General features: G+C 38.9%; 2 protein-coding genes across 4 annotated transcripts; one reads left to right on the forward strand and one right to left on the reverse strand.

The window, feature by feature from the left end:
* The first annotated feature begins 1,848 nt into the window (after positions 1-1,848).
* On the forward strand, positions 1,849-9,761 carry LOC113712772 (uncharacterized). The gene is made up of 8 exons (XM_027236371.2): positions 1,849-2,279; positions 3,473-3,582; positions 4,703-4,759; positions 4,841-5,140; positions 5,565-5,812; positions 6,527-6,833; positions 6,910-7,183; positions 9,413-9,761. The coding sequence occupies exons 1-8, from the start codon at positions 1,887-1,889 to the stop codon at positions 9,665-9,667; spliced, it is 1,944 nt and encodes a 647-aa protein (XP_027092172.2). The 5' UTR covers positions 1,849-1,886; the 3' UTR covers positions 9,668-9,761.
* A 4,343-nt stretch (positions 9,762-14,104) lies between these two features.
* Positions 14,105-15,865, reverse strand: LOC113712845 (octanoyltransferase LIP2, mitochondrial-like). 3 transcript variants are annotated; one of them, XM_072055641.1, is made up of 4 exons: positions 15,695-15,865; positions 15,223-15,353; positions 15,068-15,140; positions 14,105-14,976 (listed from the first exon to the last, which is right to left on the reverse strand). In XM_072055641.1, exon 4 carries the CDS (start codon positions 14,886-14,888, stop codon positions 14,187-14,189), a length of 702 nt encoding a protein of 233 aa, XP_071911742.1. In that variant the 5' UTR covers positions 14,889-14,976; positions 15,068-15,140; positions 15,223-15,353; positions 15,695-15,865; the 3' UTR covers positions 14,105-14,186. The 3 variants fall into 3 exon arrangements, with proteins under 3 accessions (XP_071911742.1, XP_027092360.1, XP_027092281.1); XM_027236559.2 differs by lacking the exon at positions 15,068-15,140; XM_027236480.2 differs by lacking the exons at positions 15,068-15,140; positions 15,223-15,353 and having other exon boundaries at positions 15,695-15,862.
* Between the last annotated feature and the right edge of the window lie 8,532 nt (positions 15,866-24,397).

Here is a 24,397-nt window from a genome sequence, read left to right on the forward strand (position 1 = left end):
AGCACTAGGATGAATTTTCCTTGCAATTGACCTCCTATTTTGTTAGAATTCTCCACTGATTCTTGAAAGAATTTGGGAAATTTCAAATTTAGGGGTTTTTTCTTGCTTTCACTTTCTCTCTATCTCTCTCGATTCTTCAAATTTCAAGTGCAAGATTAATGAAAAATTCTCCCGATGCATTCAGTTATATAGGGGCACTATCAATATTTCATGTACAACTATTAGATTGGATGCTTTGTGTCGAATTTTCAATTTAGTCGAAACCACAGGGAGGTATAGTATAAGACTCCAAATCAGAGAAAATAAAATTGAACATTTGATAAATCACAAGGAGCTTTTTGGTATTTTACCCCTCTTTCCTTAGTCATCCTTGCATCTCCCTTCCCATTGCTTCCTTCTCTTGCATCTAGTGCCGAGACCACTTTGTTTTCGTGAATCTCCACCAAATCCTCCGTCGTGCCCTTCTTCTCCATTTCTTCTTCCCCTATTTTTCACAAAATCAAAATTTAAGCAAAATTACACCCAAAAGTACAAGCCAAACAAAAGCAAATATTAAAAGGTAACAATTGAGGGGTTTGTAGATCTTGTTAAATGGGCAAGATGAAGTGAACAAAGTAGAAAGAAACCTTATCTCGGAAAATTGTTGCCACTAGAAGTTTCTTTGCTCTGGAATTTCAAATGGAAATAAAAGAAAAGTAAAAGAATTGAGAAGAGATGCCGGAAGTGAACAAGTTTCCGATGTTGTGCGATAGAGTTTCTAAATATTTTAATCATTATGATGATGTGGCAAATTTTACACCACTTGATCTATTTGTGGGTTCGTAGATCGGCTTCACCCAAATTTTTGCCAAAAAAAAATTACAAAGAAAAGCACACATTTGAAAACAAGTTCACTAATTTCATTATTTTCTCCATAAAGGCCAATTTTCAATTTTCATAAAACATCTACATTTTCCCAAAGGGATAATATTATAAACCTCCCCTAAGATTTCTCTTAATATCACCTAACATCCCTAAAATTTTAAAATATCACTTACCTCATTTACTGTTGTTATTTATGTAATAAAATTTTGAAAAACCCTAAACTACCCTTTTGCTCGCTAAATAAATATCCTCCTAAGCCACTTTGTTTGTTTCAAGAAAACCACCACCTAAAAAATAATCTCAAGTAGTACTATCACAGCATAATGCTATAATCCGTAAAAATATAAATCTGAGAAAGAAAAAAGAGATTTGCAAACAAATACACAGCAACAATTTAACTCTATATGCTTAAAACCTATTTCTTATTAATGTTATAATTTTTTTTCAACTTCTTCTCAATCCATACCCAAAATTTTAAATTTTACTGATCATTATAAAACTTAACTCAAAATAAACTCCAAAATTATACCACATTCTATCACAACCACAAAAAGTAAAAGATCAATAAAATTCAATTTACAATAAATTACACATAAAAATCATAAAGTCATAAAAAAATAAGTAAGAGAGAATGTTGGAGAAAGGAAAAAGAGAACTAAGTGGCTTTTGTTTCTTTTTTAAATTTTTTGAGCTATATTTATTTAATATATGATTTATGTGTCAAGTGAGAGTTGACATAATCTTTTTGCAATTATTAGAAGAAATAAATGATATTTTCAAAACTTTATGGATGCCTGGTAATATTAGGGGAGGTTTCTCATATTATCCCTTTTCCAAAACCAACCAAAACAATTGACCAAAAAAAAAAAAAAAACTAGTCAAACAAACACACTTGTCATAAACACGTGTCGCAATCCAAAGCACAAAGACACAACAATCAAAAGCGGCGGCCGCTTGCAGAAAATTAAAACCAAAAAATCTCAAAAAAAACCACAACATAAAAATAGTAACGAAAAAAAAAAATGCTTTCCTACATTTCATTAGCCTCTTCTTCTTCTTCTTCCTCTTCCACCACCGCCTTCTTCTTCAATCTCCGCTCTTCTCTCTTAGCCAAACCAAGATTCCATTTTTGCCCTTCCATCTTCTCCAAATCACAGCAACGCCACTACTCCAATTTCTTTCCTCGTTCTTCTTCTTCTGCTATGGATTCTCCGTCAATCGCAGCCGTTGATTCCATCGCCGATGATCTCAGAAATCAGAGCTTGAATTCCAATAATCATGGTGGAAATCATGATGGTATTAATAATGCTAGTAAAAATAAAGGGGTGAAATTGAAGCTGGAGGAACTTAATTGGGATCATTCATTTGTTCGAGAGCTCCCTGGTGACCCCCGAACTGATATTATGCCAAGAGATGTTAGTTTTTTTTGTTTTAAGTTTTTTTGTGCTTATATTTTCTTAATTTATGCAAAATGTTTATCTTTTCTTCTTTTTAGGGTTTGCTAAATTTATATGGAGTGTGGAAATGGACTGATTGGATATCTTGCCATTACTCGTTTAATTTGTTACTTCTCTGAATGATGTAATATTTTCTGTTTTTTATCTTTTCTTTGAGTGAATTTTATGGATAGGGTTTAATGGGCCTTTTTTTTTTGGTAGCTAATGGGATTTAACTATATTAAGTGGTAAGGAAATTGTGTGCTTTAATTTAAGGAAAATTACTGAAAAAGCAGCGCTTGGCTGCCTCATTAATAAAAGAGGGAACAATTTTGACCTTTCTATTGTAAAGGGCATTTAGTTGATCTTTGTAGAACGTTTAGTTCAATCTGAACTTAAATGTGCACATTTTGTGCAAAAATGTAGGTGTAATTGCCTTCTATATTAGCAATAGCACTGAATTACACCAAGGTGGATTAACTACCCTTTTCACAAATTTATTCGAAGGTTTTGTGCATCAACTAATTCTGATGTAGGGATATCTGTTAATGTTGGGCAGCATATACTAAAAGCATACTCTTAGCAGTTTTTGGGGGGTTAACCTTTAATGTATTGACAATAATTGATGTTTTCAACGTTAATGTCAGCTCTGCAACTTGATAAATAGGGCCATTTTGCTGGATTACTCACCCTTTTCAGAAACTTCACTTAACTTTTTAGTTTGTAGCTAATTCTGCAGTAGGGTAGTAAATGTTGATGTTGGAAGCAAATAGTGAATGCATAATACATAGTGGTCTTGCAGGATTGGCTTTTTGTGGGATATTGGCATTTGATTGATGTTTTTCAATTGACTTTGCAATTTGATATATAGGTATTACATGCTTGTTATACAAAAGTATCGCCGTCAGCTGAAGTGGAGAACCCTCAACTTCACTTAACTTTTTAGTTTGTAGCTAATTCTGCAGTAGGGCCATTTTGCTGGATTACTCACCCTTTTCAGAAACTTCACTTAACTTTTTAGTTTGTAGCTAATTCTGCAGTAGGGTAGTAAATGTTGATGTTGGAAGCAAATAGTGAATGCATAATACATAGTGGTCTTGCAGGATTGGCTTTTTGTGGGATATTGGCATTTGATTGATGTTTTTCAATTGACTTTGCAATTTGATATATAGGTATTACATGCTTGTTATACAAAAGTATCGCCGTCAGCTGAAGTGGAGAACCCTCAACTCGTTGCATGGTCAGAATCAGTTGCTGAATCACTTGACTTGGATTCTAAAGAGTGAGTATGCGAGTTTGTTTCATGTGTTATGTGCGTCTTTGGGGTACAGCACAAAGATGTGTGCATGGTGTAACTTTAAAGCCTCTTTGAACAGCTGACATTGTTATTGATTTGAGAATGTATCAGGCGTTTTTTTTTAGTTGGAAGAAAAAGGTTCTCCTTATGGAAATTTGTTGCTTCACTACTTACTGGTGAAATGCACTCTCGATCTTTTTCTACTTTATCTGGCAGTCTTTTTCATTATTATTCAATTGTGAATGTGATGACCAATCTAAGGAGGAGTCTGGACATACAATCTCTAAGGCAAAGATGCTTTGCTATGGTGTAGCGATAATTGGCTTTTCTTTTTGGAGTTATGTGAAAAATGGGGATTTAGGTCCATTGTATGAAATGAGACCTCTTTTCCTGTCTGCATAAATCTGCTGCAGTGGTGGAAAAGGCTAACAGTATTTCCTCATTAGTAGTGGAAAAGGATGTTTTCTTCATAAAGCTTATAATGGTTGGGATCTCTTGCATAACAGCTTTAAGTTCTTGAGTACATTCATCATTGTGCTTTTTTGAGGTTCTAGTATTTGACTTTATCATCAACTTTATGTTGGATGATCTTGAATGTACAATAGCTGTTTGTGTGAGCTAGATTCACTAGGTTGTGATGTAGAACATATCTGGCTTTTTTTCTCGTCTGCATCCTGAAGCTGGCAATATAAGTTTATTATAGTGAAGTAGTGAACAAGGATTCTTCTGCTCTCTGCCAAAACCTGCAATGCTATTTTAAGCACAGGGTGGGCCTGCAGTTTCCCTGCCTTTTTGTTAGTGCAGTTATTTCAGGATATGCTTTTGTCCCATTGCTTGGTATTTTCAAAATTATCACAAGAATCAGGAGGTGGTTCCTAATTTTAAATGATAATGTAGCCGATTTGGAAGTTTGTGTATGGTATTTCTTGTCTGAGTTAGGTCAGATAGAGTTGAATTGTTTCCTGGAAGAAAATATGCATAATACTACTAAGATGTGGTTACTTCCTTTTAGTTCTCTCTTTTTCTGTCTGGATCTTGATGTTCGGCTCTTCTCTTTCTCATTGATGTCTTAATGTCATCTTCCTAAACATATTTGTTGTTTCAGGTTTGAAAGACCTGATTTTGCGCAGATATTTTCCGGAGCTTCTCCCTTGGTTGGAGGGTAAGTGTCACGTCTTTGGCTTATACATCCTATAGGTCCTCTATGGTGCTTGATTAACATTTCAGCATGTCACTCCTATAGGGTTTCTTATGCTCAATGCTATGGAGGACACCAGTTTGGAATGTGGGCTGGTCAGTTAGGTGATGGCAGGGCAATAACTCTTGGGGAGCTTCTTAACTCAAAGTCAGAAAGGTGGGAGTTGCAGCTCAAGGGTGCTGGAAAAACACCATACAGCCGATTTGCAGATGGTCTTGCAGTTTTACGAAGTAGTATACGGGAATTTCTTTGTAGCGAAGCAATGTATTTTCTGGGAATACCCACAACACGTGCTCTTTGTCTTGTGACAACTGGAAAATTTGTCACCCGAGACATGTTCTATGAGTATGTTCTTCAGTCATGGTTTTTTCATGTGGTTTTTTTGAGCTTGATATATGTTCTAGCTTTTATGTTTTAACGTGTTTTTTCTGAGTTTGATGTTCCATTACAGCCCCATGTTAGTAATTAAAAAAATAAAGGAGTTTCCAATGTTTGATGTGTTTGCATGTTATTCCGATGTCTTGGTCCTTAAATTTCTGTATGATCTTGTTGACTTTAATCAAATATGGCATATTTTTTTAAGCAGTCTTGATTTTACAACACTAGGTTGATACTGGGATGAGAATTTGAACTTTTCTGCATGCATTGCTTAGGGGTAGGGCTGTAACTTGATTTAAATTGATGCCGCCACAATTTAATATTTCTTCATCTGTCATGTTTTATTGGTTTAATTTGCAAATTATTAGTTTTTATTTCTGTGTCTGTGCAGTGGAAATCCAAAGGAGGAACCTGGTGCAATTGTTTGCAGAGTGGCTCAATCTTTCCTTCGCTTCGGTTCATACCAAATACATGCTTCTAGAGGAAAAGAGGATCTTGATATTGTTCGTACTTTGGCAGACTACACCATTAAGCATCATTTTCCCCATTTAGAGAATATGAGTAAGAGCGAAAGTGTATCTTTTAAAACCGGGGAGGAAGACAATGAAGTGGTGGATCTAACCTCAAACAAGTATGCAGGTTGGCTTTCAATTTACATAATTAGTGGCAGTATATAAGTGATAATAGGTGTTAAATTCAGCATCCTTCGGGCATGATTTTTTGATATATGTTGCTTTCATTTTGCCAGTCCAAGTTGCTGGTTATGTTTCTTATGAGTCTCATTCTGGACTTAACTACGGATACATGCTGTTAGTTCTTGCTAATTAACCTAGGAAAATGAGAAGGTTCCTAGATTTTCTAATTTGGTTTTGGAGACTAGAAGATATATTCCATGTGGGTTTTCTTGGAGCTTAAGGATTGGTAGAAGTGTTCCTGCAGGGAACAGGGTTGGCCTGACTATGTTGACCAGTCCAAGCAGGTTTTGAGATCAGTTACCATTGCTTTTTCAGGTTTCGTGCACCATGTGTCTTTTGGCTACAGGATTTTCCTAATCAGTCTGCTTATTTACAAGAATGAAGTTTGGGGATAGATTCTACGTTGGTTGTTACATGAATTCTGTTTGTTTTTCCAGTTCTTTTATTGTGGGGGGTTACCTTCCATATTCTCTCAGTATTGCAATTAAAAGGACAAAATATGTGATATGATAGCAAGTTTTGACCCATTCCCTTTTCTTCTTCTCTAAACACCCCTCCCCCCCCCCCCCCCCAAAAAAAAAGGAGGAAGAAAGACAGAAAGTTTACACACATATTTGTTTATTTTGGTACTAAGAGTTTCTAATGTTTGATGTACCAGCTTGGGCTGTGGAAGTTTCTGAGCGTACAGCATCCTTGATTGCAAAGTGGCAGGGTGTTGGTTTCACACATGGTGTTTTGAATACTGACAACATGAGTGTGCTGGGACTTACCATCGACTATGGTCCTTTTGGCTTCTTAGATGCTTTTGATCCAAGTTATACTCCAAACACAACAGATCTTCCTGGGAGGAGATACTGTTTTGCAAATCAACCTGATATTGCCCTGTGGAACATTGCCCAATTTGCTATGACTTTATCTTCTGCCAAGTTGATTACTGATAAGGAGTCAAATTATGTTATGGAGAGGTGCTTTTAATGGCTTTTGTTTTTCAAATTAATTTTATAGAATTTTTTGTGACATTCTGGGTATGACTTGCTACAGATATGGAACCAAGTTTATGGATGATTATCAGGCTATAATGACTCAAAAACTTGGCCTGCCAAAGTACAATAAACAGTTGCTCAGCAAACTTCTTAACAATATGGCCGTTGATAAAGTAGACTATACAAATTTCTTCCGGTTGCTCTCAAATATTAAAGCTGACCCTGCCATTCCTGAAGATGAGCTATTGATTCCTTTAAAGGCAGTACTGCTTGATATTGGTAAAGAACGGAAGGAGGCATGGACCAGCTGGGTGAAGTTCTATATTGAAGAGGTATTGTCTGTTTAATTGAAACTCACATATGCTATTCAAAGGTTACATATTTTTTGATATTTGGCGAACTTATCATTACACTGAAGAGGTAAATGTGATTTTTTTGACATAGCATAAGAAAATTTCTCCTTTGAGTATTGATAGATGGGAAATGTAGTTTGGAATGGTAACTGTCACCATTTTAGACAACGATAGGGTGTAACATATGGAATTTAATCTTCCAAATATATATATTTTTTAATTTTTTTTTCAAATTTCTAGCAGTGGAGGGATGGGATTTAAGAAGTGGGGAGGGGGAGAGGGGTCTATAACCTGGGACCCCCAAGTCCTAGAGCCACATAATCTTCCAAATATCTCATTCCTACATCTGGTTTGGTGCTATTTAATATATGGTGATCTCTTCATCTGACATGCTTATTGAATTAAATACTTAATAGTGTGTGGGAATTTGCTAGTAGTTTATTAAATTTAGTAGTCTAATTAACTACATATTTTTGTCCCTTTGCTCTTAAGAGCGTGTTATGGTAGGGCTTTGCCTGAAGAATTGTGATTCTCCTTGAGTGTAATGTCAGTTACCTGGTTCATTGCCTCATCTTCAATTTGTCACTTAAATGTTTCAATGCCTCTAGTATTTTCTCGTCTGAAATTAATTTTCTTCTTCTGTGTTGCTTGTTGGTGCCTTTTCCTGTGTTGCCATAGAGATATTTTGGTGCAATTGTGTACCAATTTTGGGCCTGAAATATGGCTGCTAATTTGTAAAAGTCAGGGACAGTTAGCTGTAGGAGCGGCAAAAAGAAAATATATTGAAGAAACAACATGCCGAAGTGCTATTCAACTGTTTATTCATCTAGAGTTTTTTTTTTTTCAATTTTTTTTATGGACTAGACTACTATACTTGCATCTTGCACAAATGGAGTTGCAGTGAGAAGGCATGGTTTGGAGTAAAATAAGTACTAGCCGAATTTCACACTAAGAATGTAGATGGGATTTCAAGTTTTTATACATTGATTTCATATGTTGGCTCCAACAATTATAGCTGACCCCTATCATGACCACATCAACTAGATGCAGAGCTTTTCACAAGTCGTTAAGTCAAGTGTTGCTCAGGAGTGAAATTGGTGATAGCAAGTTGTCCTATGAATTTATTGAGACAATATGATGTTTTGAGCTGTCGGTTTCGCAGATAGACTGACTAAGATAAAATTTGTGGTGTAATTTAATGGGGAGCAAACTTAATGCTGTAAGGAAATTATGAGGAGTCTCAATTTTTTCCCTCCCCAATCTTCTGCTGCCTCGTGTCTTTTTCCGTCTGTCTGTCTGCCTATTGTGTTGACTTCCTCGAAAGTCATATTTATGGTTCACTTGGCTCTTTACCAAGTTCTGTTTGGCAACTCATCCTAAGTTGCTTTTGAATCTGGTTGTGCTATTTTCTCTAGGTTTTCCATGTTCCTGCTTGGCTTATTATCTTGTGGGTTGCTTGAAATATATGTACCAATGTTGAATCAATTATCTGAAATTTAGAATCAGCAAAAGTTTAACCTTTTGTTTACATGTAGTTCTTTAATAAATTCCCTTCTTGATGTTTTGTGCACCTAGTGTTTTACAAGAATCTTTGTGCCATGGTATTGGTTGATGGTCATGTGATGTAACTTTGATATTCTTTCACCTGCAAGTGATGATATCATGAAATGTTAGAAAATTTGTATGAAACTCATTTGTTAACATGGGAGCAAATATACCATACAAGCTTTGGAATTGAAGCTGGAACTGACCATAGAGTTCATTGGTATCTTTTGGTACTCATGTCATCTCTTCTTGGGAGTATGGCGTTGTTTGAACTGTTGTTACCTTGTGTTCATATCTGCTTTTTAATGGTGTGACATGACAGTCTTCTGTAAAAATAAACCTGAAGAGAATAAACAAGGTCGTTCCTTGCCACTGCAGAGCCAGGTGAAGAGTACTTCGGCTCTGGAGCTGGCTTCTTGCGTCCAAGTTGTGGCCTCCTAGGTTTGGGAACAAATTATTGCTCAAGATATTTATTTCTTGAATGTTTCCTTAGCAAGGGCCACTTTTTAGAATTATGCCAGTATTTTGTGTTGCTGTTCAAGTTGTTTGTTGTTTGTTGTGCACTACTTGTGACTGAAGTGTTTGTTTGTTTCTGCTGAAATGTTGTAACTTCTCAAGTTGTATGAATCGCGCGTTTCACAGCCTTCATTTTTATTTTTGTAGCTTTCTTCTAGTGGTATCTCTGATGAGGAGAGGAAGGCCTCAATGAATTCTGTAAATCCTAAGTACGTTCTTAGGAACTATTTATGCCAAAGTGCCATTGATGCTGCTGAGATGGGTGACTTCGAAGAGGTTCGCAGATTATTGAAGGTTATGGAACGTCCTTTTGATGAGCAGCCAGGAATGGAGAAATATGCACGCTTGCCCCCTGCATGGGCTTATCGTCCTGGGGTGTGCATGCTGTCTTGTTCTTCATAAGTTTCCTGTGTATTAATATGATGGAGAATGATAGTTGTACATATCTATAAATCAGAGTTCTGCTTTTTTAATAGCACATGGAAGCTTAGTATTATTTTGTTGTTTTTTCCTCCCTTCTTTACCCCTTTTTTGGCGTAAATCAACAGGAGGTGCTCATTTTTTCAACTTGCAAGTTTTTTGCATCTACTGTTCCACAGTACATTATTTATGTGAAGTCATATTACGCATTTTACTTGTTTGCTGACAGATTGATTTTTTAACTGAATGCGTCGCATCTTTTCTGCCTAAACTAAGCGCTGGAGTACTTGGGAACTGAAAAGGTCATTTTTTCTTGGGTAAATTATTAATAACCTCTATTTGGCTTTATCTATTGTCATATAATGTCCCTAACATTTCAAAATATGCACTTTGCACCTCCATGGTTTTGTATAAATGGGAAATTTTACAGAAAAGAGTATATATAGCATCCTTAGTTGAAATACTAGCTGTGTCTATACTTAAAATGTTAAATTAAACAATCTATCTATTTTCCACTTTACACAAACTCACATGGAAGTTACGTGATTATTTTGAAATTTTAGAAAAGTCATGTGATATTATGCAAAACCATGGGAGGGGTAACATGTAATTTACCCTATTTTCTTGCTAGTTATTGCATCTTCTGTTCCACAATACAGTGTTAGCATTACTTTTCAACAAATCGATCCCTCATCGTGACTCTTGCTTCTTTTCAACAAAGCGTTGAGGAAGGTATCTAAGGGGGATCCACTAAAGTCTAACATCCAGGCAATTGCTGACTGGAATGGACCTTAAACACTCACACTCGACTCTCTATTGAACCGATGTGGGAGAAAGGGGATGGGGAAACACTCGACTTAAACCAGCTTTTAACCTTCACCGTGACTCTTGCTTCTTTTCAACAAAGCGTTGAGGAAGGTATCTAAGGGGAACCCACTAAAGTCCAACATCCAGACAATTGTTGAGTGGAAGGGACCTCAATGGATCTTAAACACTCACACTTGACTCTCTACTGAACTGATATAGGAGAAAGGGGATGGGGAAGTTAGCATTACTTATTTGATGACAAATCGATCTTTTGACTGGATGTATCAAATCTTTCTGCCAAAAAATGAGCGCCGAAGGTAAATAATCTGAGTGCTTGGGAAATTAAAAGGAACAGGATTAAAGAAAACCGTGGTTACATATTTGTTCTAGATTGCTAATGTACCTGTGAATGCCCTTCAACCTGCGATATGTGCATTCCAATTTAGATGACCACTAATACAATATAAGATGCATAGTTTTCATTTTGCGTTTCTCACTCAGCAGCATGAGAGGTGCTAGGAACTCGAGATATTTGAAGTCCATTTGTGCTCTTAAAATCAAACCCAATTTCGAAGTATCTAAATACGAAATTCTTTGTAACTACTATGGAGTGCAACTTTTGATGAGCTCTGGTCGTAAAGTTAAGGGATAATTTTAGAAACCTTCCTTGAGGTTTCTGACAGTTCACTGGCCTCTTCTAAGGTTTCCAAAATTTCAAACACCTCCTAAGGTCCAATTCTTACGTCAGCTCTAGTGAAATGATATAATTACCCTCACAACTTATCAAATATTTGGCAACTATGTTGACATTATTACTTAAATCATTAATTAGTAGGATTAACTAAATTAATGGCAATTTGAAAGATAAAATAATTTCTAATTTGCCATCGCAAAAAGGCACCATTTCTAGGCGCTGTTCTTTTTGGAAGATAAATTTTATTATTTGGTTGCAGATTTTAAGTTAGTTGTTGTTGATCATGTTTAATAGTGACCTAACACATGATTAAATCATATCAAACGACGATGCATAAAATGGAAAATATGATATTATGTAGTTTGTATTATGTTTTGTGTGATTCGATCTTTTTTTTTTAGATTTCTTGATAGTGCATTCTAGTGTCTTTTCTTGAGTTTCTTGACTATTATTTTCATTTTCATGGAACATGGGTGTTGTTTTGTATGAAATTGAGGTATGGGTTGGTGGTTGTCGATGACTTCTAAATAGAGAAAGTGCTAATTGATGACCCTTTTTTTTTTTCCCTAATTTCTACTTGGTTAATCAAGATCACTAATATAGGGTAGTTTTTGGTCACAGTATCTACTCTTGATTGTAAATGATGGTGGTGAGTTCCAGGATTCACCTATATCTGCTTGAACAAGCCATGTGTGTACGTTTCTAACTATTGCAGTTGTTCATTTCATTTAACTATTGCTTGAACTCATCCAATACCCAGCTCTTGAATTGTCCTTTGTTGCGGTTTCATATTGTTGTTATATAGAGTCTCGTGCATTGGCTGTTGCAAGTAGACATTATTAGAAAGGGTTGCAGAAAGAGCTGTTGGTTTCTAGTTTCCAAACTGCAATAGAAATCTTGGTTTTACCATCAGTTCCACTTACACCTCCTGAACTTTTATTCTCGTTGCAATAGTTATGTATTGTTCATATCAAATTAACTCACTAATGCAAATTTTGAGGGGCAGTATCAAATTGTCTCTCTACAGAAACCAATTATTATTTGTGTTTTTGAATTGGGTTGGATTTGTTTTCAGCTACTTGGTTTTAAGGAAGGTGTCTGATCTTTTGGAAACCTCGAGGGAGGCCAGTGAGACCGTTTAATATCTTTTCCAGTTGTCAACCGTCTGAATCACTTTGCACTAATAGAAATAGTCATCACCAGAATCACTACCCTTTAGAGATAAAAATTGTTGGAGCAGCATCAACAGAAATGCGAGAGATAGCTTAAGTAGTATAAATTAATGGCCATTTTTCAAAGGACAATACAATGCAACTTCCTGGATCACATTCCCCTACGCGCATGAAAGAACTCTACTGCCATCTTCAATCATATAGCACTGGTATGGATTTTTTCAGGATCACATTATTGCCAACTTCAAGCATAATTCACTGGCAATAGATCATTTCAGGCTTCAAAAACTAGCATTACAAACTCAAATCCTAGATGTGTAAGAACAGGTCTCTGGCATCAATAAGCTTGGCTGGAACATTGTTAGATCAAGCTGACTGCAATTCACCCTCTTGAATGATCGCTTTACAATGATTAAAAGATAGTCCATCAACTCAAACACTCTAGCCTGTTGATAATAGAGCTCGTAGCTTCCTCAAAGCCCTAATGTATATGCTGCTCCCCTCATTCTCATAAAAAATTACAGGAAATACAACCAGAGCACTCAACTTCCTAATAAATATGCTACATGCATCTTTTTCGCATGGACCAAACCCCAAGCTCAGCGGTACAAATTGAATACAGACGCTAGCGTGGTCAACGGAAGGGCGAGTGGAGGAGGGGTATTGCGGCACTCGGATGGTAGACTTATTTTCGCGTTTTATAAGGAGTTTGGGGAGAAAGGGGTCCTGGAGGCCGAGGCACTAGCAGTCTTGGAAGGGCTGCGAGTGTGTGCGGCAAAGGGGGTTCAGAAGGTGATGGTGGAGGTTGACTCTGCAGTTCTCGTGTCTCTTGTCAAATCGTCGGCTTTGGGGGGGAGGGGGGGTGGTCGCACTGCAACTTGCTGAGGCGGATTCGTCGCCTACTAGTCCAGGTGGTTGGGTCATTTACTCACATATTCCGGGAGGCAAGCATGGTAGCGGCTCTGCAAGGGTATCCTAGTATGGTCTTTGACTCTATTCAGCATCTGCCAAGGGAAATTCGCGGGCGTCTGGCTATGGACGCCCACTTGGGATTTTCGGTGACATGTTTTCTATTTCAATCCAATGTCACCAATAGTGTTGCACCAAGTGTCATGTTATTATTTATATTTGTGTTAAACCAAGCCAAGTTGAATTATTAGAAAATTAAAGGGTAATTAATAACAATACACTTGGCGCAACACTATTGATGGCATTGGATTGACATAGAAAACATGTCACCGAGAATCCCAAGTGGGAATTTCCATCCATTAGATTAGTATCCTGTTAGTTGGTAGGGCTCTGATTTCTCTCTCCACCTATTGTAACTGGCTCTCGCTGCCTTGGATTAAATAAAAGTGATATTTTTCAAAAAAAAAAAAAACATCATGAAGCTGAAGAATTATCATCAAATGATGCCAGACTGGGTAGTTCGTTGGTTTGTTTGGATTGCTTCATATTTTTCCAATTTTATTTGCTTATATCATCTTTACAATTTTCAATACACCTTTTTATCTTCCCAATATCTTTTTATCTCACATACATCACATCACAAAAAGTGCTACAGTAAAAATATCTCAAATAATCCCAAATAACTTACAATCCAAACAGACTTATTTTGATATCTTTTAACTTCCACTAATTCTTTTGACTATCCAAATGCAATTCCTAGCAAAAGGAGAAAATAGAAAGTATAGACAAAGATCTTTTATCAACAAGTCAATATCCAGATCACCACCAAACTTACTCTTATCAACACAAAATTGTGAATTTACTTTCAGAAAAACAATTAGATGGATCGTGTCATTGCAGAATAATGCATACATCCATGTCAGCTTTGTTGGTCGCACAATGAGGGATTATCTTTCCAAATAACATTGTTATAGCCAAATAATCTTACAAAACAAGAAATTAGTTGCTCATGAATCAACTCTTCAGCAGGAAGGTCAGAATCAACCTCTCTTTTCAAAGATGTAACTTCTTTATCTGCGATTCCACAGGGCACAATATGCTCAAAGTAACTTAAATCAGGATCAATATTAAACGCTACACCATGTGAGGTAATCCCAGATGAAATACGAACGCCAATAGCACCAATCTTTCTTTCCCCAACCCAAACCCCAGTTTCCCCTGATTCCCCCGCATGAGCTTTCACACCATGCAAAGAGGCTAATTCAATCATTGTCAACTCAAGTGTCTCCACATATTTTCGAGCCCCAAATCCAATATCCCTAAGTGAAATGATTGGGTACAAGATAGCTTGATGTGGACCGTGGTACGTAATATCACCACCTCTTTGCGTATAATGCAGTTCAGCCCCCATGGATTTGAGCTGTGACTCAGAAACTAATAGATTGTGAACAGTTTGCCTTTTTCCAAGAGTATATGTAGGTGGATGCTGCAACGACAACAGAGTATCAGTAATTTTTCCACTCTTTCTATCTGTGACTAGCTTCTCCTGCAACTTGAGTGCCTCCAAGTAATTGAGAACTCCCAATCTCCAAACCTCTAGACTTCTCGTCAAAACCCTCATTTTCTTTTACCGCAAATAGTTGAAGCAGTTGATCAATCTTCTTCTCCATTTAATTCAACGCATGTTGATCAACTTATTCTGTTAGTTACTGAAAAAAATGAAGAAACATTACAGTCCATCTTAAGAGCCAAATTTGGTATGAACCGAATAATACCACGCCTACTCCTTATAATACCCACCCCCCCAAAAAAAACAATCTTTCTCCCCGGTACAATAATGTCAAGAATGGGTACAACTTGGCATGTCCCGATTCTGCAGTAAATAAATCAACCAAAGATTCAGTGAAGAATCTACAAAATATACCCAATATGCAAAGTTAAAAACTGGTACTTACAGCATTAATGCTAATTAAGAATCCATCCAGCATTTTGATATCTTCAAATTCTGTAAAAATGCTAAGCTCCGCTAACATTAATTCTTTTTCCCCCTTTTGGTCACTTGAGAAATTCCATCCTCAGAATGCAACTTATCAAGTAATAGAAAGATAAGCTTTTGATTCTTACTCCAAAGGGATAGAGAGAAACTCACAAACAGCTTTCAAGAATTAGTTCAGGCATTTTATCAAACAAATAGGAGGCATTCACAGAGCTGAACTTCTCTAAGATTTGCATACATTCAGGCCCCAATCTATGGTCGTAAACCAGCCTATTATCAAGCCAATACACTCCCATTTTCCAATTACAATGAAAAATGCAAACTTGAAGAACAACTTTCTCATAATCTAATCATAGCTAAATGCAAATGCCATGCGAGTTCGATGATATTAAAAATAAAAGAATAAATAAAATATCTTAAAAGATTCTTACCTTTTCACAATGGCTGGCGGGAGACTGAGAGGGATGGTTCCCGGCGGCGGCGACTGTTTTTTAAGGACCGGAGAAACGCGGATGGCGATAGGATTCTTGATCGGGTAAACAATGGGTGATCAATTAAGTTTTGGGTGAATTTCAGTTTTAGGACTCAAACTTTGAGTAATCTCATGTTGAACCCAGATCTTTGACTGTATTAATTTAACTCCTCAAATTCATTATAAACACCTTTCCAAAATCCAAATTCCTACATAAGTAGAGAAATTAATAAATAAGAGATATGCTTTTCATGTACCACCTTCATTCTCTTACACTCTAATCTAGTTTTTATACCAAAGACAAAAAAATCTTATCTTAAGACTAACTATTTAGCAAGCCCAACAGTTGGTTTTTGATCAATTTGATAGCTTCAAAGGACTTCAGTTGCCAAATAAAAATTATTGTCAATGCAATTAATGAACTCCACAACCTTATTTGAGTATTTTCATTAGTAAAAAGTAGGAATTTGTTCTCTCACTACACATCCATTCTCTCTACTCTTAATGTTTTTTCACCTTTCTTCCTCCACAGGAGAGAGATTTTGGTCTCAAATCAAAGTCTCACTTTCCCTTCCTCCTTTTTTTTTTTTGGTTTATATTTAATAAAGTATCTCCTAAAGTATTCTAGTGAGAGTTTTCTATCTCCTAAGAATTAGTAAGAGTTTTCTTTTCTCTTAGGCTATTTTAGTGGGAGTTTTGTTTATTTTTTTCTTAGATCGAAGAATTTTTTAAAATTTATATGTTAGATTTGGAATTTCTTAGGTCTTCTTGTCAAGTCTTAGCATCAGTTTTGAATTTGAACTTGCTGGATAATAGATTTGAGAGAATAGACATGCACTTATGGAGCAGCTTGTGCAATTGGTCAATGGTTTGTGATTTACAGTGTAATCTTTCTTATTTTATAATTCTGTTAGATCTAATGATTTTTCAAGTTAGATATATCTATGACATGTTCTAAATATTTTCTGCCATTAGCGCAGTTTTCTTTGTTAAGTTGTTTGGACGATTTTCAGTTAGTTCATTAATAATATGAGTAAATCTTTCCTACACCGACAGTATAAATACTATCATCGTTGGATTCATGACATGTGTGAAAAAATTGAATTTCAATTTCAAATTTTGCATAGTTATCATTCATCCAATACTGATAGTGTATACACTGTCAATGTAGGAATAATTAATCCTAATAATATTGACTTCTGTTTTATCAAAATTGAAAAAAAAAAGGTGGAGGAAGCTGCCCTCAAGAGTTTTTAAAATTTTAAAATCCTCCCTATAATTTTAGTTGTATTACTTTAGCACCTCGAACAGAATTATGAATAGTTCTTCTCATTATTTTATTTAATTTCTTTTGATAATGTATTCTATATTGAATTATATAGATTAACAATTGGTCAGCTTATAAAAGTATACTTTTATTATCTACGTTACATACACTTAGTACTACTTTTGAATAATAATTACGAAAACATTAAGTTTTCTTTTAAGCAATTTTCTTATAAAACCAACTCTTAGTTTCTGTGATTACTACAACTTTAAAATAGCAACTAAGGTAGTACTATACATGTTACATAGGAAATCAGTGACTAAACAAATCGACTATCACATGAATCGAAAAAGTTTCAATCACAATTTTGAATACATCACATTAATAGTAAATATAAGAGTATAGAGTCTAATTTTTCACAATTTTCTTTAATCTTTGTCCTTTTTTTTTTTTGAAAATTTCTCATTTCTAATTATAGTTTATTGAACTTTCATTTTACATTTGATATGCTTTATTTGCTGTAGACTTTTTTTTGCTATTATATCTTTGATGATTCGTCCCCCTAAACTAAAATTTGTCACTACTAGATAAAGATAATATTTCTTGAAATTGTGTATAAGAGTGTAAGAAGACAAACATAAAGGCTGAAAATTGTTTCCCAAATAAAACAGGAAAAGGAAAAACCTATATTATACTAAGCAACAATGACTTAGAGATGGCAACGGGTGCGGGTGCCCGCCTCGCGGGGGTCTATTGGAGCGGGGGTGGGGTGGGGGCCGGGGGGGAGAATTTTTTCCCTCCATTTAGAAACGGGACGGGGGGCGGGGGTATACTCCCTCGCCCTACCCCTGCCCCGCCACCCGTTTGAAAAAAAAAGATATATATGTGTGCATAATTACATATATAATGATATTATCGATTATACTACTAATTATACATGTCTATTAATAAAAATTATTAATGTATTTATATTAAATTTCTAACTACATTTAATACAATAACATTTTTTTTAAAAAAACACAATAATAATTTAGTGATTGTATTTGTATCAAAAGTAAAAACTTGATTATTTTAGTTATATTTGTTTTATCATATTATATTGTATTCAAATAACTTTTGTTTAATTATTTTTATGAGTTTCAATTGTGAAATTACAATGAATAATAATTTGTTGATATATTGATATTTTAGTACTTGATTATTTATTCAAATTTAATTATAATGAAATTATATAATAATTTTTTTAACCCCACGGATGCCCCACGGGGAAAACGGGGCAGGACGGGGTAAGCGGGGGATGGGGCAGGGTGGGGGCAATTAATAGGCAACAGGGCGGGGGACCCCGCCCCACCCCTACAATTACTCTGCCAAACGACTAATTCCCAGTCAAGGTACGGAGAAATGAAATGGTGTTTACATGTACCATTTGTTGTTCAATTTAAATGCTAACAAATGATATGTTTCTGTTTAGAATTCAAGGATTTGTGTTTTCTTTTCTTATTCAGAGGAAATTCAAGTGTAATTTTGATCGTCAAATTTAAGACTAACAGTAAAATGACTATTCTTATTTGTAAGCAATTATACTACAACATCTTTTAATTAGAGAAGCTGCAGGAATTTAAGTTTTCCAAAATTATCATCAAATATTTCTCTTTATAAATTCCATTGGAATGCATGGTGCCAGTGTCACCTTGAGATTTCTTGGTACTCTAATATATAAAGTTTACTCTTTTTCCAATCATAACATTTATTTTACTTCACCTTATGAGAGCAAATACAAATGTCATGGAAATGAAAGCAAGAATGTAACTCGAACCAAGAATCTTTATCGTTTCCTCTGATACGTCTCACATTACAAAATTTTGTCATCTGTTCTGAAGCCGTGGTCATAGGAATCATTTGGGATGAGGGCAATAGGATCCGAATCAGCTCAAAAGTGAGGCACTTAATTTTTGAGTCACTACATATTGGTTACAAATTTATAATTAGGCATAATCAAGAATCTTTTCCCAAAATTGACTTCCCACAAAAAGTCAGAGTTTGCTAATTGGAAAACAACTTTAGCTAATGACGTAATTTGTTCGTGCAAGAATTAGAATATGCTAAATGTATTGTTGATACCACTGTTTAGTTACTTTAGTAGTGTCATTAACTTATTTTTAATTAGACATTTATATTAGTAATAAGACAAACTTTGGGATCAACCTAAAATAATTTTATTGACAAAATTCTTGCAACTTGCGAATAATATAATAGGAGTCCATGTTCTAAAATTTGAAGTCTTAAACAATAGAAGGAAGCGGCTAGAGAAATTAATGCGATACCAATTTCTACTGAAAGTTACTTAGCAACCAAAAACAAAGCCCAAAAAAAAAAAGCATGGGTATCTCTAGTCTTATTTCCTAATTTTCACCAACTTTTCATGTGACTCATATCATGACTCTAATATTAATTTGGTGAGTGAAGAAGCGTTGAACTTCCCCGGACCGAGCTGACCTGACGAGTTCGGCGTGCTGATGGGAAGAGCTGGTTCCAAGCCTGCAAGACAAGCAAGAGAGTGATCTAACAAGGGGGCCCCGAGGTCGTCCCCGAGGGCACTCCGACGGTTAAGTTAACTCTTTGGTGAATGAAGTCCACGGGGAGTAAAGCAACCGGAAGTAATGTGCTAATAGTGAGCGTACCTTGTACAGTTGGTGTGCGTTACCATTTATACCTGCGTGAGAGTCCGACCTCCGTACGCTTCGGGACCTGCCCGATATAACCTCAATCCCGTGCGGAGGGGGATCCTCCCCGCCCTCTGCGGGACTGTTTCCTGGAGCCACTCAGAGCCCTAGTGGCGGTGAGCCCCCCAGGACGGGTGCCAGGGGCCTGCGGTCCAGGCCCAACCCTGGCCTCGCTGGGCTGCCACGGGTCTAGACCCGGGACGGGGCCACTGCACTAGCCCCCTAGATTAGGTAGGTTTTCTGGCAGACCTAATCTACCTCTGCCACGTGGGAGGCCAGCGCCGCGCACTGCTCTGCCAGGGTCACCTCCGGTACAGTACTGTCCTCGAAAAGCCGCGCCCACGTCCTTTCGGTTGTCGCGTCTCTTCGGTCTCCGTACTGCCATTAAATGCGTTCACATGGGGACGGTTCAATTTCAAGCAACCGTTTTCCCCCCATTTCACCCCCTATAAATAGGGGTCATCGGATTTCAACCGACTCTATTTGTCATTTCCTCCTTCCTTCGTGTATTTTCATCTCCCAGCAACAAAGCTTCCGGCTTCCCGTGCCCAGATTCCGGCGATTCCCCATTTTTCCCATTCTACTCACCAGTAAGTCCTTTCCTCCTGGACCAGGTGAAGGGCCTCAACCTGCCTGGGTTCGACTTGGCCGCGTTCAAGACCCCCGCCGCCGAGGAGAAGCTGGACTGGTTCTTTGACGGGTACTGCAAGGGGCATACCCTGAAGGAGCTGGTGGGTGGGAGCGACGTAGGAGCCGAGCTGGCAGAGGTTCCCTTAGAGGAGGACGAGGCTCCCTGCCGGGCTTCCGGGAAGGAGCCGGTGGCTTAGGGGTGTCTAGGGGGTCGAACTGTACATAGCCAGGTTTTCATGTCTGAAGAGGCGCTGAGCTCTCCATCTGGAGTAGAGAGAAAGCATATCTTCCTCAATGTGAAGGGTGCGGATACCTAGCGTCACCAACTCTCCCAACATATGAAACCTGCTGCCGTGATTTCCTCATGTCAGCAGTTACCTACAAGAGGTCTGTCCGCCTAAGGGTAGCGACCACCCCAAAAATCCTTTCCATTTTTCTTTTATAGCTCGGTAGGTTTTGTAATAGATAGGTTTTGAATGTATATATGAAATAGCATTCAATGAAAACTGCCTAATTCTGACTTTCAAGTTTTGCTTGCGTCGAGCCTTGATAATCGAAGTGGTCTGCCGACCTCCTGGGTCGAGCATCGAACTGATCCACCAAAATGATGTGCCGACCTCTCGGGTCGAGCATCTATCAAGTTTTAAACTAATAACTGAATTGTCAAGGACAACAGACTAAGGTATATACAGACTACATCAGGCTAATTAGCGACGTGCCGACCTCGTGGGCCGAGCACCAAGCTTTAAAGGTAGCCATGCCGACCTCCTGGGTCTAGCGTCGAGATTTTAAAGATAGTCCTGCCGACCTCCTAGGCCGAGTATTAAACTTTAAAGGGATCCATGCCGACCTCCTGGGTCGAGCGTCAGGATTTTAAAAATAGTCCTGCCGACCTCTTGGGCCGAGCGCTAAACTTTAAAGGCATCCCATGCCGACCTCCTGGGTCGAGCATCAGGATTTTAAAGATAATCACGCCGACTTCCTGTGCCAAGTCAGGGGGTGTACCCTTTTTCCAGAAGCGGCGGCTGAGCAGGGGCTTTCTCCTTTGGGAGTCGGTCGAAAACATTCTTCTTGGCCGAGCCATCTTTGTTTTCGAGAGGATTTTTCCGTCCTCTTCGATCACCGAACTCCCGATCTGCCTCTCTCTTTAGGCGGGCTGCCTCCTCTGTATTAGCGGCCGCGTGCGCCCTGATCAAGAGCTCCTCCAGGCCTCCGGGAGGCTTCTCGGTTAGCTTGTAGAAGAGCTCCTCTGCCCTGAGCCCGTTCATGAAGGCGGCCATGACCACCTTTTCGTCCTTGTCTCTGATCTGCAGGCTCTCCGTGTTGAAGCGGGTCATGAAATTCCTCAGTGACTCCTCCGGCTTCTGCCTGATCGCCATTAGATGAGTCGCGTTTTTCGAATAAGTCTTCGAGGAGACGAACTGGGCGACGAACTGTCTGGCTAGCTCGGGGAAACTCCGGATGGACCCCGGTGCCAGACCCTGGAACCAGAGCCGAGCCTTCCCCTTCAGAAACATGGGAAAGGTCTTGCAGCGGATTTCATCTGCGACTGTTTGCAGACGCATGTGTGTCAGGAAGACTGAGAGGTGATTTTCCGGGTCGGTTGAGGTGTCATACAGCTCAATGTTCGGGATTTTGAACCTCCGGGGTAGTGGGTAGTCCTCTATCTACCGGGTAAAGGGTGAGGTGGTGTAGTTGTTCTCGTACAACCGTGGCCGCAAAATTTGCTCGATTTCGTCTCGAACAAGCTTTCACTGGGGAAGGTCACGCGGTCGGCTTTTGACAAAGCGGTCGGGAGAGCGCTCAGGCTCGCCCCGCGCAAGCTTCCGCGGTGAAGGGTTTCTCGGTCTACTCCCCGCAGACCGGTCGAGAGAGTACCTCTCACTATCCCCGACCACCGAGGCCCGTGGGCGAGGGGGAGTCCGTGGTCGTTTCCTTCTGAGGGGCTGGTCCCGTGACTCACCCTCCGAGGGGTCGGGAGGCGATTCCTTCTCCTTCCCCTTTGCCTTGGAGGTCTGCGCGCCACCGACTCCGCCCTCCCCCTTCGCCTGCCGGATTATGTCTTCCAGCATGGGGAGGTTCTCCGACACGAACTGGAGGATTTGCTGTCTTCGTTCCCCTGAAAGAGCTGAGCCCCCGGCACCCGGATCCGACCGGTCTCCATTCGACGGGACCCCTCGCCGACTCCAGGGCTGGTGCTCTCCACGGTTCGCTTAGAACGCGTTTTCACCATCAACACAACTTCGATTACCTTTCTTTCCCACAGACGGCACCAACTGAAGAAGCGCTGAGCTTTCCCGGACCGAACTGACCTGACGAGCTCGGCGTGCTGATGGGAAGAGCTGGTTCCAAGCCTGCAAGACAAGCAAGAGAGTGATCTAACAAGGGGGCCCCGAGGTCGTCCCCGAGGGCACTCCGACGGTCAAGTTAGCTCTCTGGTGAATGAAATCCACGGGGAGTAAAGCAACCGGAAGTAATGTGCCAATAGTGAGCGTACCTTGTGTAGTTGGTGTGCGTTACCATTTATACCTGCGTGAGAGTCCGACCTCCATACGTTTCGGGACCTGCCCGATATAACCTCAATCCCCCGCGGAGGGAGATCCTCCCCGCCCTCTGCGGGACTGTTTCCTGGAGCCACTCAGAGCCCTAGTAGCAGTGAGGCCCCCAAGACGGGTGCCAGGGGCCTGCGGTCCAGGCCCAGCCCTGCCCTCGCTGGGCTGCCATGCGTCTACGCCCGGGACGGGGCCACTGCACTAACTGAAGAAGCGCTGAGCTTCCCCGGACCGAACTGACCTGACGAGCTTGGCGTGCTGATGGGAAGAGCTGGTTCCAAGCCTGCAAGACAAGCAAGAGAGTGATCTAACAAGGGGGCCCCGAGGTCGTCCCCGAGGGCACTCCGACGGTCAAGTTAGCTCTCTGGTGAATGAAATCCACGGGGAGTAAAGCAACCGGAAGTAATGTGCCAATAGTGAGCGTACCTTGTATAGTTGGTGTACGTTACCATTTATATCTGCGTGAGAATCCGACCTCCGTACGTTTCGGGACCTGCCCGATATAACCTCAATCCCTCGCGGAGGGGGATCCTCCCCGCCCTCTGCGGAACTGTTTCTTGGAGCCACTCAGAGCCCTAGTGGTGGTGAGCCCCCCAGGACGGGTGCTAGGGGCCTGCGGTCCAGGCCCAACCCTGCCCTCGCTGGGCTGCCACGCGTCTAAGCCGGGACGGGGCCACTGCAGTGAGCAAAGCAACATTGTAAGTAGTTTAAAGTTTGTCAACTGGGTGGTCAATGGGCGTGCATAAGAGGAACTTGATACATAAATTTTCAGAAAATTAAACTTAGAAGGGAAAAAGTGTCTAAATGCAAAACTAGATTAACAGGTGTTGTTGTATGCCTTAAAAAGACGAAGGAAAATATGAACATGACAAATGCTATGAGTTACAAACCACTCTCAATATCAGCCACTTTTTTTAAATCTAGCATTATCGTACCTTTTTATCCTTATTTTTTTAATGTATTTTTATCCCCTAATTTATAGATACTTTCTGGATTATTTAAAATTCATAGCGATATAACTAAAGTTGGAATACTGTTATCCACATCCGTAATGTTACAGGCGTCTCTCACCTAACTATTTCTTGAAAGATAAGTTGGGTATACTAATAGTCTAATACAAGACAAAGCCACTAATTCACCTAATCAAAGGGATATAATGTTATTATTTGTCATACATATTATTCATAACACTCACTCACACATTTCACTTCTTACCTTTTACTTCTTAGGACAGGATATAATAATGACATTTACATCTTATATTTCACTTTTAATGACAAGATATAAAATTGACCATCATATAAAGGCAGTGATTAAAAAGGGTGAATGCTTTTCACAATATATGTGCACTGATAAAATGGAAAATAGAGTTGTACTTATACTAACAAAATGGAAAATAATAGAGTTGTGGTTATACCAACCACCATGACATTCCGAAAGAGAAGTTGAGCTGATGATAGAAACCTCTGTATTTCGTATTCGGATAAGAT

This window comes from Coffea arabica, chromosome 1c (assembly GCF_036785885.1).
Source record: "Coffea arabica cultivar ET-39 chromosome 1c, Coffea Arabica ET-39 HiFi, whole genome shotgun sequence".
NCBI classification, from domain to species: domain Eukaryota; kingdom Viridiplantae; phylum Streptophyta; class Magnoliopsida; order Gentianales; family Rubiaceae; genus Coffea; species Coffea arabica.

Excerpts from the sequence above, each read along its gene's own strand:
- LOC113712772 (XM_027236371.2), top strand. The coding sequence starts at position 1,887 with ATGCTTTCCTACATTTCATTAGCCTCTTCTTCTTCTTCTTCCTCTTCC. Across the intron at positions 2,280-3,472 it reads CTGATATTATGCCAAGAGAT|GTATTACATGCTTGTTATAC; the intron begins GTTAGTTTTTTT and ends TTTGATATATAG. Across the intron at positions 3,583-4,702 it reads CTTGACTTGGATTCTAAAGA|GTTTGAAAGACCTGATTTTG; the intron begins GTGAGTATGCGA and ends TTGTTGTTTCAG.
- LOC113712845 (XM_027236559.2), bottom strand. The coding sequence starts at position 14,888 with ATGAGGGTTTTGACGAGAAGTCTAGAGGTTTGGAGATTGGGAGTTCTC.